This window comes from Phacochoerus africanus, chromosome X, assembly GCF_016906955.1.
Source record: "Phacochoerus africanus isolate WHEZ1 chromosome X, ROS_Pafr_v1, whole genome shotgun sequence".
NCBI classification, from domain to species: Eukaryota; Metazoa; Chordata; class Mammalia; order Artiodactyla; family Suidae; genus Phacochoerus; species Phacochoerus africanus.
This window is the reverse complement of record NC_062560.1, coordinates 49,500,112-49,513,752: the sequence shown is the minus strand read 5'-3', so window position 1 is coordinate 49,513,752 and position 13,641 is coordinate 49,500,112. Positions and strand designations below refer to the sequence as shown.

The following is a 13,641-nucleotide window of genomic DNA, read 5'->3' as shown; positions in this document are numbered from 1 at the left end:
TTTTAGGGCCGTGCCCATGACACATGGAGGTTCCCAGGCTCGGGGTCGAATTGGAGCTGTAGCCGCTGGCCTACCCCACAGCCACAGTAGCGCCAGATCCGAGCTGCGTCTGCTTGCACCACAGCTCACAGCAACCCTTAACCCACCACAGCCAGGTCCTTAACCCACTGAGCAAGGCCAGGGATCAAACCTGTGTCCTCATGGATACTTAGATTCATTTCTGTTGAGCCATGACGAGAATTCCTTAGTTCACATTTAATAAAGACCTGCTCTTATGCCAGGCATGGTTTTTAGGTAATTTTAACAAGTTTAAATTGACTAGTTGAATTCTTGGTTTTTTGGCTGTGCCTGTGGCATGTGGAAGTTCCCGGGCCAGGGATCAAACCTGAGCCACAGCCATGACAATGCCAAGTCTGTAATGACTAGGGCACCAGAGAACTCTAAACTAGTTGAATTCTTTTTTTTTTCTTTTTTTCTTTTTACAGCAGCACCCGCAGCATATGGAAATTCCCAAGCCAGGGGTCGAATCGGCGCTGCAGCTGGGGCCTATGCCCCAGCCATGGCAACGCCAGATCCTTAACCCACTGAGCCAGGCCAGGGATCAAACCTGCAACCTCACAGAGACAACATCAGATCCTTAATCCACTGAGCCACAATGCAAACGCCATAGGCTAGTTGAATTCTTTTGTTTTTGGTCTTTTTAGGGCCACACTCTCAGCATATGGAGGTTCCTAAGCTAGGTGTCTAATTGGAGCTACAGCTGCCAACCTACGCCATAGCCATAGCAATGCCAGATCTGAGCCGTGTCTGCTACTTACACCACAGCTCACGGCAATGCCAGATCCTTAACCCACTAAGAGAGGCCAGGGATTGAACCCGCAACTTCATGGTTTCTAGTCCGATTCATTTCTGTTGTGCCACAACAGGAACTCCTAGACTAGTTGAATCCTTAAAACAACCCTTAAAGTAGCCACTGTTACCATCAAACCTACTTTACAGATGAGAAAACTGAGGCACAGAAGAGTTATGCACTTTGCCCAAGACCCCACAGCTAGAAAGAAGCAGAGCTGGAATTGGAGCTCATGCTGTCTCCTGAGGGCCCAGGTGATAGGGTATTAGATCATGGTCAGGGCCAAAGTGAATGCACATGGATTGATGATCTAACAGGCTGCAAGGAATTGAGAAATGAGTCAGAACACTCACTGGTGGGACTGTGTAGAAGCAGGAGAGAGAGATGAATGTAGGCTAGAGGGTGTCCTCCTGGAAGATGTGAGAAGGGAGTTGGGTTTGATGTTCCAGGACACTGAGAGACCATATTGGAGGCCTATGGCCGGGGAAGTGAGAACACAGTCGACAACAGGCACATCCAGAGGAGGGCAGGTACAGGGCACAGTCGGGCCTCAGCAGAGCCTAAGTGACAAGCCACATGAGTGGGATGGGTCATCTGCTGGGAAGATGGGAAGAAGGAGGCTACAGAGAGATGCTAGGCTCAGATGGGTGCACCAAGCATTGTAGGGTGCACAGGGAAAGCATGGAGGGTTTGCTTTGCAGTTGCTTTTACTGCCTTTTAAAAAGTTGTTTTCAGTGAAATTTTTCAAATATCCAGAAAAGTAGAAATATAAGAAACACCCATATGCCCACCACTTAGACAGCTGATTCTCAACTTTGGTGATATAGGAATCAGTTGAGAATCTTTTAAAAAATAATTACGTCTAGAACTCACCCCTGAAAACTGGTTTAATTTGTCTGGAGTATAACATAGGGAATTTTGTTTTTTTAATTTTTTTTTTTAATGGCTGCATCCACGGCATATAGAAGTTCCCAGGCCAAGGACTGAATCTCAGCTGCAGTTGCAGCAGTGCCAGATCCTTTAACCCACTGTGCCAGGCTAGGGATTGAATCCGTGCCTCCACAGCAACCTGAGCCAATTCTTAACCCACTGTGCCACAACTGGAACTCCTGAACATGGGGAGTCTTTGTTGTTGTTGTTTTTCATTTTTGGCTTCCTGTGGCATATGGAGTTCCCTGGCCAGGGATCAGATCCGAGCCACAGTTGCGACCTCTACCACAGGTGCAGCAATGCCAGATCCTTAGCCTGCTGTGCTGTGCTGGGGATCGAATGTATGTCGCAGTGCTCCAGAGATGAACATGGGGAATTTTAAAAGCTCCCCAGATGATTATAACATGTGCACCAGGGTTTAGAACCACTGACTTAGGAGTCAGTGTGTATTTTTCCATATAAATATTTTGCTAAACCATTTTAAAGTAAATTACAGACACTATATACTTCAGCATGCATTGCCAAAAACACCATTGTAGCCCTTAAACATCAAAGGTTGTATTGTTTAGTGCAGAGAAATTAGAAGTTAGAAAATATAGATAGATAAATAAAAAAGAATTTTTCGAAAAGAATACAGGAGTTTCCCATGTGGCTCAGGGGGCTAAGAACCCAACATAGTGTCTGTGAGGATGTGAGTTCAATCCCTGGCCTTGCTCAGTGGGTTAAGGATCTGGCATTGCCACAAGCTGCGGTATAGGTCGCAGATGCAGCTCAGAACCAGCATTGCTATGGCTGTGGCGTAAGCTAGAGCTCTGATTGTACCCCTAGCCCAGAATTTCCATATGCCACAAGTGCGGCCATTAAAAAAAAAAAAAAAAAAAAGAAGAAGAAGAAGAAAAGAATACAGTCAGAATAAGGTAAAATCCCCAAAAACTGTACCACCCAGAGATAGTCAGTGCTAATGAACTGGCAGAACCTCTTTCAGGCTTTTCCTCAAGGTCCCCTCTTTTTTCTCAAGGCAGAATTTTCAGAGTGAAATGCATAGGTCTTCAGTGTACCATCAGTGAGTTTTGACAAATATAAACATTCAAGTCACATATATTTTTAAACAAAAAGGGAATGCTATGTATGTTTTCTATATGTTGTTTTCAGTTAACATCAACAGCTTTCTACATCATTTATGTGGTCTGGCAGTAGTGATATACCATCATTTTTTTTAAACCTGATCCCCTGTTGTTGGACACTTAGATTGCTTCTAACTTTTCACTACAATAAATAGCAGTGCAGTGGACATTCTTATAGCTAAATATTGACTCACAGCCTTAATTTTTCATGAAGTGGTCCTCAGGACATAGTAAAAACTTTCATATTAGAATCTTTTTCATATTTGAAAAAGACTCTTGATGTCTGGAGTATAGATTGGAAGGAGATTAGAAGAGGCCAGGCTGGAGTCAGACCAGAGGCTGCATCCTACTCCTAGTGAGCAGTTGACGGGACTGCACCCAGCCTTGGAGACTGCAGGACAGATAGGAGAGTTGAGGAGGGCAAAGGGAAGCCGAACCTCACACTGATTGAGGACCGAGCTGAGCAGTTTACACATCACCTAAGTTACTGCTCAGAACAACCCAGACTGAAACTTACCATATCCATTTAACAAGTGAAGAAAAATGAACTTCCCTCTTTTCTCGAACTTGATAATCCAGCAATAGGATTTATTTATGGTTTCTTGTATATTCCGTACCCTTACTCACATGCCTCACCCTTACCCCTCTACCTGAGGCACAGCACCTCCTTGAGGAAACCTTCCTTAGCAACCCCTACCCAAACTCCAGGATGGGACAGGTCTCCTCTTCTGGGCTCCTCAGCCCTATTTTCCCTCTGTCACAGTACTGATCACCCTGTATCGTCCCTATCTCCCCCAAGACCATGAGACCCAAATTCCCAGCGCAGTGTCTAGAAAGTATTAATAACCATTGAATGAATAAACTCAGATAGGTTAAATGACTTGCCTAAGGTCACATAAGTAGTAAGTGAAGGAGCATAGTGTCAAACTCAGGTCTTTCCAACTCCAAAACACCTGCTCTTTACCACTCCAATTGCTTTTGGTTGGCCTGCCTAACCCAACGTCTTTCTTTCCCCCCCCCCCACCCCACCTTCCCCACCCAAGGACTGAGGAGGAGAAGAAAGACTGGGTCCAGGTAACATCCAAGAAGGCTTTGTGGTAGGGGGCTGGAAGAGTATTAACAGGTCTCCTAGCGGGTGGTGGACTCTCCCCTGAAATTCGCATCTGACCAGAATGGGCCTGGACACCTGCCTTCCAGTAAACTTTACCGTTACCATTTTACAGATAAGCAAACTGAGGTCCAGGGGTTAAACAGAAACTAATTCTTCCTTTAGAAACCCGGCTCCTCTGAGGGTATAACCCCAGTGATAAGCCCTGTAAAACCTTAATCCCAGACAGTAGCCAGGAAGGCCTTCTGAGGTTTTACAGCCACTGATTCCCCTCCCCCATTTTACAAATATAAGAACTGAGACCTGGATTTGGGAAGGGACTTGCCCAAGGTCATACACCTAGCAAGGAGTAGAGCTGGGCCTGGAACCCAACTTTTCTGACTCCAAGCTAGGTTATAGGAAGGTGAGGTAAGGGTGGAAATGGGTGGGTTTTGAGGTATTCTGACCTCTTATTTCTTACACTTACCCCCAGGCCATCAACTCCACCCTCCTAAAGCATGAACAGACGCTGGAGACCTTCAAACTGTTGAACTCGACAAACAGGGAAGATGAAGACACACCCCCCAACTCTCCGGTAAGAGTCCCCACCCACTCCTGGACTGGGACCCCATCCAGGCCTCCAAGTCCCCACCTTACCTTGAGATGGACCTCTCCCCTTCCCAGAGAGTAAAGACCACAGAGGCAGTGCATGACCTCAGAAGCGCAGTCTTCTATCGGCAGAGCCACAGAGAAATCATTGTGGAAACTAAGGCCCAGAAAGTAGAAGCAACTTGTTTTTAGGAGCACGATGAGGTAGAGCAGAGCCAGGACTCAAAGCAGGTCTTCTGAATGTGTCTGCTGCCTCCCAGTGATGATCCAAGCCTTGGGGCAGGGGCGAGGGCTGGGGAGTAGCTGTTTCTGACCTGAGACCTGCCCATCTCTACAGAACATGGATCTTGGGAAGCGGGCACCTACACCCATCCGGGAAAAGGAAGTCACCATGTGCATGCGCTGCCAGGAGCCCTTCAATTCCATCACCAAACGCAGGCACCACTGCAAGGCCTGCGGGCATGTGAGTGTTGGGAGGCAGGGGCAAAGCTAGGGAGGGGAGAGGCTGGCAGCCCAAAGGCCCACTTCTGAGTGGACACCCTCTAAGTTGGGGAAGGCTGCTAGTCCGCTTTGGTAGCTGGTACACTGAAGGGGAAGGCCGACTGGAATCAGGCTGTTCTTGCCCACTTGCCACCCCAGGTGGTTTGTGGGAAGTGCTCCGAGTTTCGGGCCCGCCTCGTCTATGACAACAACCGTTCCAACCGTGTGTGCACTGACTGCTACGTGGCCTTGCATGGTGTGCCCGGGAGCAGCCCAGCCTGCAGCCAGCATACACCCCAGCGCCGGAGGTCCATCCTGGAGGTAAGAGCCAGGCCCCCCGACTAACCTGCCCACACTGACCACATGGGCCCCAGCCACCCACACAGTGTGACAGAGGCCTGGGCATCTCTGAAACCATAATGCTTACTACATGCATCCACCGGAGAAGTGACCCAGGCCTGGAGTGAGTAAAATGAGTACAAGAGTGAATGAAAGAGTAATTTTTATTTAAGGGCTTTAAACGTTTAACCTTCATAGTAACTTATCTATCAATGCTATTACTATCCGTCTTACCAATGAGGAAACTGCCCAGGTGGTTATTCGCCCAAGTTACACCGTCAGTGAGTAGCAAAACTGGGATTTTTTTTTAAACAAATTACCTTTTCTTATTAAAAGTAGGATATGTGCACTGAAGTTAGACAGTATAAACCAAAATAATTTAAATTCCTTCAACCCAGAGATTTGCCACCATTAACACTTATGCTTCCTATGTTTCTACGTATGTGCACATACATACACTTTTGCTTTTGTTTTTTAGCTAAATTGAGGTATTTATTTTATTCACTTAAAGAATGCTTACTCTGTGCCAGGCACTCTTCTAAACACTTTACATATATAGTAATTCATTTAATCCTTATGACAGCCCTATATGCTTTCCTTCCAAGTCAATATATGTCCACCTAGGTCTGGGACTCTGAGCCAGACTGCCTTACCCACCCAACCCCTTCACCATAACCCAACCCCTTAACCACAATGCTAGGTTGCTTCTCGCTGAGTATAGGGAATAGATGGGCTGAAAGATGAAAAAAAAAAAGATGAAGTGTAAATGACAGAAATAACTTTAGGAATAACTGGACTGATGGAAGAATGCTTGATTGGCATTTAGGTGCCCCTGCTGAGAGCTATTCACCCCTCCCACAAACCCTTAGAGACAGCAGCCATGGCCTGAGTCCAGCAGACAAGCCTGACTTTGCATCTCAACTCTGATTCACTGGGTAACAATGGGCAGATCACTCCTGTCACCTAAGCTTCAGTATCCTCCTCTGAGACATGGGAATAGAAATCCCTGTGCTGAGGGGGTGTTGAGGCCAAGAGGAGGCAGGCTAGGCTTCCTATCAACATTGATGCCACCCATGTCTCTGGACACAGAAACAGGCCTCAGTGGCTGCGGAGAACAGCGTCATCTGCAGCTTCCTGCACTACATGGAGAAGGGCGGGAAAGGCTGGCACAAGGCATGGTTTGTGGTCCCTGAGAACGAACCCTTGGTGCTGTACATCTACGGAGCCCCTCAGGTGTGCATCCTACTCCTTTGGGTCCTTTCAGCCACCTGGCAAAACCAGGCTGCTCTCCTTGGCCTTGGAGGATAGGGTAAACCTAAGGGGAAATCAGAATCCCTACCCTTGTGAGACAAAGATTGGCTACGGACAAGGAGTGGGTCAACATTTATAGGGAAAAATGGGGTGAGTTGGGGGGGCGGTTAGCTTCCTGGAGAAAGCTGGAATAGAGACAGGGCACTGCTTGGTCCAATTTGGAGTGAAGAATATGCACATGGGGGCAATAGCCCAAAGGCCTGAAAGCATTATGAGACTAACCCAGCTGGTTTGGGGTGTGGTAGGAAACAGGTATTTGAACCAGCCTGCGTTGTAGCCCCAGTTCAGACATTTTCCTGTTCTCAGTGAAGCCACAGAAGGTTCTAGAGCAGAGGAAGGAAAAGAGGTTTAACAGATGCAAACAAAACCAGTGAGCCTAGCCCCAAGGTGATCCCTGACTCTGTCCCTGTTCCCCAGGATGTGAAAGCCCAGCGCAGCCTGCCCCTCATTGGCTTTGAGGTGGGGCCTCCTGAGGCTGGGGAACGGCCTGACAGAAGGCATGTCTTCAAGATCACCCAGAGCCACCTGAGCTGGTACTTCAGTCCTGAGACAGAGGAGCTGCAGCGACGATGGATGGCTGTGCTTGGCCGGGCAGGCCGTGGGGACACGTTCTGCCAAGGGCCTACATTGTCTGAGGACAGGGAGATGGAAGAGGCACCGGTGGCAGCTTCAGGAGCCACTGCTGAACCCTCCGAAGCCCCCCAGACCCGAGACAAGACCTAGAGGGTTTGTGGGTAACTGGGGTCCCGGCCCCCTCCCTCCCAGCTCAGTCAATACTTGAACTCCCATCATGGGCACTTTCAATCCTGAATGCTGGGTCTTGGGTTTTTTAATTCATCTTTTCACAAAACCTGGGCTTTTAAAAAAGTATTCCTACAGTGATGTTAATTTTTTTTTAAACCCTGTCCCCAGGGAGTGTGGGAGCTGTTGCTAGACCTGCCTGAATTAGGCCATTTTTCCCCAACCCCTCAATACCCTACAGATCCTGCCTCCACCCAATTCCCCCCAAAGCACCGGAGGCAGGAGATCTGGATTCAAGTGCCAGCTCTGCCACTGACCCCATGGTCCTGGCCCACCCCTGCCCCCTCAACCAGTATCTTCACACATGTGATGCTAAGCGGGGTGGTGACCAGACCTCTCCTGCCTCTCCCATAGCTTATAGCTTCTACCCGGCCCCAAGGCTACCCAGTATTTTATGGTCCAGACCCATGGCAGGGCCACCGGGCAGGACAGGGGAAAGGGGGAGGGGGGAGGACAATGAATACTCTGTTTTGTTTTTTTAAAGAAAAATACAGTTTATTTCAAGCTTACAGAAACTTTCAGAACACTGCTGTGCTCCATTTGTCTGTTTGTCCAAAGTACCAGGCTGCTAGAGTGGGCCCAGAAACTGCTCCCTTGCTGAGCTCTAAAGCTCAGCTCTCAGAAAGCTGATTCCAAGGCTACTCACAAGTCAAGCAACAAATTAAACAGTAAGGTATTATTCACTGAGGTCTTAGGCCTCATCCCTGGACTTAGATGGGATAAGGAGTTCGGAAAGAGGTTGGAAGAGACAGAAAACAAAGCCTGGGTCCCCCAAGCTCGTTGCCTTGTCAAGGTCATCCTGAAGGAACTCAGGGCTGGACACTGGGCTGCAGGAAGGGAGTGTTCCTGGGAGGTTCCAATTTCTGGGCAGTGGTACAGAGGTGCTCTGTAGGACTGGGGGATGAGGAGAAGAGGGAGAGGTACCACAGCTACTTTCATTCACATCCTGACCCAGCAGGAATATTGGTTCTCCCTGGTCCTCTCCCTTTACAATCCACTTGCCTACCATGAACCAGCATTTAGCTTCTCCAGTCAGTCCCACACCTCTCATCCCTTCTTCTTCACCCTGACTGCACCCAAGAGGCACTTTGCTGGGAAAGCATCCCTCATCACTCAGACAGTAACTCCAGGCCCTGGTGAACCAGATCCCACCAGCCCAAGACCAAGGACCCTAGGGCTCTTCTCCCCCTGGAAGAAGCTGTACAGGGGAATGGGGAGAGGGTGGAGATGAGGAAACCAGTCCAGAGGTTCATAACCCTCCAAAACACTCCCCTACACACAAGTCCCAAAACAACTAGCAAATAAGGACCCAAACCATTTCCAGCCCCACTCATTTCTTTCTCCGGACAATAGTCCAGCCATCCTCCACTATATCCTCTTCCTTAATAGTCTGGGAGTCTGGTGGCTGGGGGCAGACCCCATCTGTAACTGCCCCATCATTCATAGCTGCGACCTAGAAGAGAAATAAAGGAGAGAGCTTAATACAACACCTCCCTGGAGTTCCCATCGTGGCTCAGCGGAAATGAATCTGACTAGCATCCACGAGGATGTAGGTTCGATCCCTGGCCCCATTCAGTGGGTTAAGGATCTGGTGTTGCCATGAGCTGTGGTGTAGGTCACAGACGCGGTTCGGTTCCTGCGTTGCTACAGCTGTGGTGTAGGCCAGTGGCTAGAGCTCCCATTTGACCCCTAGCCTGGGAACCTCCATAATGCCATGGCCATGGCCCTAAAAAGACCAAAAAAAAAACAACAAAAAAAAAACAAAACAAAACCACAACATCTCCAAGCTGTGGCCGATGGAAACCCAGGCTCTCCTCCCAGCTCTGCCAGGACTGTCTATATGACCTTAGGAAAGTTTCCTGCCCTCTCTGGATGATACAACCACCACCACCCAATCACTCCCCTGGGGAACTAGGTGATCTGCCAGAAAACTGAAAATATCTGCATCTCCCCACCCAAGAGGCATCCCTCTCACCTCCATCTCCTCCACGCTGTTTGCATCATCCTCATCTTCATCAGTCTCTCTGGCTGTAGTTAGTGCAGTGGCTCTAACTTTGCACTTTCTTTGTGTGATGAGAGAGGCCATTTCCTTCAGAGCAGCCCTATCACCCCTCTGGAGGTGGCGGAACATGGTCTGTAGCTGCTGGCTCACCTACCGAGAAAACATTCAACCAGCTTGGATTTTCTAAAGAACCTACAATACAACCAGCCTGTGTTTGCGACAAGAGTGGGGAGGAAGAGAATGAGGCCCTTTCCTCCCCAAAGAGTTCACTAATGAAGCAACCAAATATGAAGGGCTCAGTAACTGCCTGAAGCACTGAAGGAGGGCCCCCTAACGGGGAAGGCCCTAGAACTGGGTTTAAAAGATGAAAATGTAAACACAGAAGGCAATCCTTCGATGCAGGTGCATGGATGTTAACCAAAACATGTCAGGCATGTACCTGGCCTGGGAAAGGATTTGAAAAGCAAGATTTGAAAGGCCGGGGAAAACTAGACTTTTCTTTAGGCAACAAGGAATCATAGAAAGTTCTTGCACAGGACTCAAGAAAAGAATGGTTACAGCCAAGAGGGTTGGTTTAAAACAGACAGTTGGGGAAGAAAGGCTGTAGGCAGGGAAATGGCAGCTGTACCCAAGATAGGCTCACCTGGGGCAGACTCCCATCTTCCACAACCGTATCAAACTCATTCGTCATGAGCTCCCCGAGGAAGTCCTCCACCTCCTCTAGCTCCAAGTCAGCTAAGTAGGAAAGGATAAGGCCCTCTGATCAAAGACCAGCCAATTTTATCACTCTTGCCCAATACTCTTCAATACATACCTAGTGGATCCACATCTGCTTGGTTAGTAAAGGTTCAAAAGTAAGCCTTTTATTTGCTGAAGTACTCTACATTCCAGATTTTAACATGATTTTAAAAAAGAAAAAAACAAACACCAAATGAAACACTTGATTTCCAATCTCCTGCATCCGACCAAGCCTTCTATTCCTGTAGCAACCCATCCACATTCACCCTCTTTCATCTGGCCTATTTTAACCAGCCTTCCCTCTACGTGACCTTGAGCATGTTACTTATTCATCTCCAAGCCTTGGTTTTCTCCACTACAAAGTGAGACTAATGGTAACCTCATTGAAAGTCTGTTATAGGGAGTCACCCAAAAAATGCCTAATGCAGGGAAGACCCATAATCCATGTTAATTTCCATCACACAAGGGCTGAAGTTTTTGAAATCCAGAAATTATTCACGATTGTGACTTCGCCAAACAGGAGGCCAGAGACCAATGGGATAGGTAAGAAGAGATGGACGTTGAGTACTTGCAAGATGAAATCATCACAGCCTTGGCACCAACAATGCTATCATGTGACTTTGGCTGAGCCCTCCTCTCTCGGCTTCAGTCACGTTATGGTCCCATACTCTACTTTTTCTGAATTATAGAATAACTCAAGAAAGTCTTCCACAAAGCTCCTTGCTCTCTCTTCCCTCTGGGAGAGCTCCATTCGCCTCCTTGGCTTTCCCTACCACTCGAATATCCCCCAAATTTGTCTCCAACCCACACTACTCTCCACCTATTTAGAGGGTGCCTCAGACCCTCCTTTCCCAAAGCCAGATTCATCACCTTACCTTCCAAACCTACTTCTCAATCCTCCAGGGTTCTCCTATTCCATAAAAGGTATCTGAGCCACCCAATGACTCAAACCAGAAACCTGCCCTCATCCCCCCCCCCACTCCTCTACAGCCAAACAATTTCCAAGGTTCTAATCCACCCCTTCTTTTCCGTAACTATTACCACTGCCTCATCATCTTCAAGACAGAAACAGTCTTCTCATCAGTCGTTCCCTCTCCAGTCCAAGCTCCATACTGACTACTTTCTATAGCCAGTAAACCCCATCCTATTAAATCCTGCTCATGAAGTTTTATCTCCTACTGCAGTGTTTCATATTCTGCTTATAAGTCGTAACTGTCCTGCTGGACTTTAAGGGAAGCTATTCATAGAAAAATCATGGTAAACAAGTTTCTTTTTGGTGGTTCTTATCAGAACCTTTAATATGATAATGATTATGGTGACTCTTAAGAGCTGAAGAGCTTTTTTTATATTATGTGACTGGAGAAGTGGTTTCTTCACTGAACACCTAAAAAGAACTAGTCTTCCATAGCATATATTTTTGACAAATGCTGGCCTAAAGGATAAAATCAAAGGCCCACAAATCCTTCCATGTCTCACCCTTTTCCAGGGGCCTCCCCAACCAACCTCCAGCCTCATTCTCTATCACTCCCCCCTCCCACACCCCCACAAGCACACCATACACCCCTACTCTAACACTGAGCTCCCTGCCACTTTCCAAATATAACACATAATCTCCTCAAACCACAGAACTTATTTTTGAGTGTTGCTCTGCCTCTCCCACCTAGTTAACTCCTTCTCATCCCTTAAAACTCACCCAAAAGCCACCTTACCCTAACAATCTCCAAAAGAAGCCTCTTCCTCAGTCTCACATTACCCAAGCACCCTGAGATCTTTATTAGAACACCTATCACCCTGTGAGTAAAAACCTATTTACTTATCTAGATCCCTCACCAAATAATAAATTTTTTTCAGAGAAAGGTCTCTGTCTAATGCCATCTCCAAGGCCAAGAAAACTAAGTGAATAATTTTTAAAAAATCATACTTCACAAAAGATCACCTAAAGGGCCCCTATTCTTATAGAACCTACAAGACACATCAAAGGTGTAGATCTCTGCTGTCCAAATAATCAAATGTGATTACTGAGCACTTAAAATGTGGCTAGGCCAAGACAAATTGGGATGTGATAAAACTGCAAAACACCCACCAGATTTTGAAAACTTAATACTAAAAAAAAAATGTAAAATATCTCGTTAATAATGTTTTATATTGATTACATGTTGAAATATCTTGGATATATTGAGTTGAACAATATTCCTTTCACCTGCTTTTTATATCAAAGTGGTTGCTGAAAAATTTTTAATTACATGATGTGACTGGCATTATATTTCGACTTGGACAGCGCTGGTGGATACTTTCATATCCATGTTACAAATTAGGAAACTGAGTCTGAGGGGAGTAAAACGACATCCAACGCGATACAAGGAGTCAATGGCATGGCCCTAAGGCACTCGAACTCAGGATTCTGACTCAGGTATCAGCAGACAATTGTTCAAGAGAAAGTGCAGATTCACCAAGACCGCCCTCCTCCCCGCGCCCCTAAACAAGTCCTAGGGCCTTAAATTCACTCACCGTTGCGGAAGAAATACTCCTCCACTGCACCCCCTAGCCACTCAGCCTTCTCCTGGCTATGCACACCTCCAAAGCCGTTCTCCACAGCGATCTGCGAACACAGGCCCGAGCCCACCACGTCAGCCCAGGAACCGGCCTGCGGTGGCGCAAGGGTCCGCTTCTGACGCCGCCCGACCAACTAAGCCTTGGGCAGCTCACCGGGCCAACTCCTGTTCTGGCCCGGTCCCTAACCTTTGTTCCAGTTGTGTCCTCGCTCACCTGCAAGGCGGGCCAAGCCTCCAACGCTGCGCGGATGCCAGCCCGGAAAAGCGTTAGGGGTTCCTCTGCAGCGCCCGCCATCATCCTGCTGCGGACCACGTGACGCCCAGGCAGGCCAATCCCTGCGCAGCATCGCCCAGGCAGAAGGAGTAGGAAGCCAAGCTTGAGAACGCAGATTCTCCCTTTCCGCTGATCTGGCAGCAAGACTAGAGCAATAGAAAAGTCTGTCGAGTAATCGATGACACCGTCAGGGTTACTCACATATGATAATTAAATCTAAGGAAGCCAGAAGTAGAAGACGCTTGGGGCCACGAGTTCCGGACCCGTGGGTATTGCGCAGAAAAGATGTGAGGAATTTATTAAAGATAAAGGACAGAGGAAGCAACCTCAGGTAGCATAGCCTAAAAGTCTGCATTTAGAAATGCATCCTAGGAGTTCCATCTGTGCCTCATCGGGTTAAGAACCCGACTCATCTCCATGAGGATGCGGCTTCAAGCCCTGGCTTCGCTCAGTGGGTTAAAGGATCTGGCGTTGCCGTGAGCTAAGGTGTAGGTCTCAGGCACAGTTTGGATACGGCGTTGCAGCTGCAACTCCAATTCGACCC

The 13,641-nt window shown here is 47.7% G+C and overlaps 2 protein-coding genes across 4 annotated transcripts in view; one reads left to right on the top strand and one right to left on the bottom strand.

Moving 5' to 3' along the window:
- Positions 1-8,055, top strand: part of FGD1 (FYVE, RhoGEF and PH domain containing 1) — a 39,094-nt gene extending 31,039 nt beyond the window's left edge. For 2 of the 3 annotated variants that reach the window (XM_047764428.1, XM_047764430.1), the window contains exons 13-18: positions 3,948-3,978; positions 4,485-4,586; positions 4,938-5,063; positions 5,240-5,401; positions 6,509-6,652; positions 7,148-8,055. In XM_047764428.1, coding sequence (XP_047620384.1) covers positions 3,948-3,978; positions 4,485-4,586; positions 4,938-5,063; positions 5,240-5,401; positions 6,509-6,652; positions 7,148-7,453 — 871 coding nt within the window. In that variant the 3' untranslated portion in view covers positions 7,454-8,055. The remainder of the gene's footprint in view (positions 1-3,947; positions 3,979-4,484; positions 4,587-4,937; positions 5,064-5,239; positions 5,402-6,508; positions 6,653-7,147) is intronic. The other variant, XM_047764429.1, reaches the window with a different exon arrangement.
- On the bottom strand, positions 8,000-13,172 carry TSR2 (TSR2 ribosome maturation factor). Its single transcript, XM_047764432.1, has 5 exons — positions 13,038-13,172; positions 12,780-12,870; positions 10,177-10,268; positions 9,507-9,683; positions 8,000-8,984 (listed from the first exon to the last, which is right to left on the bottom strand). The coding sequence occupies exons 1-5, from the start codon at positions 13,119-13,121 to the stop codon at positions 8,862-8,864; spliced, it is 567 nt and encodes a 188-aa protein (XP_047620388.1). The 5' UTR covers positions 13,122-13,172; the 3' UTR covers positions 8,000-8,861.
- Between the last annotated feature and the right edge of the window lie 469 nt (positions 13,173-13,641).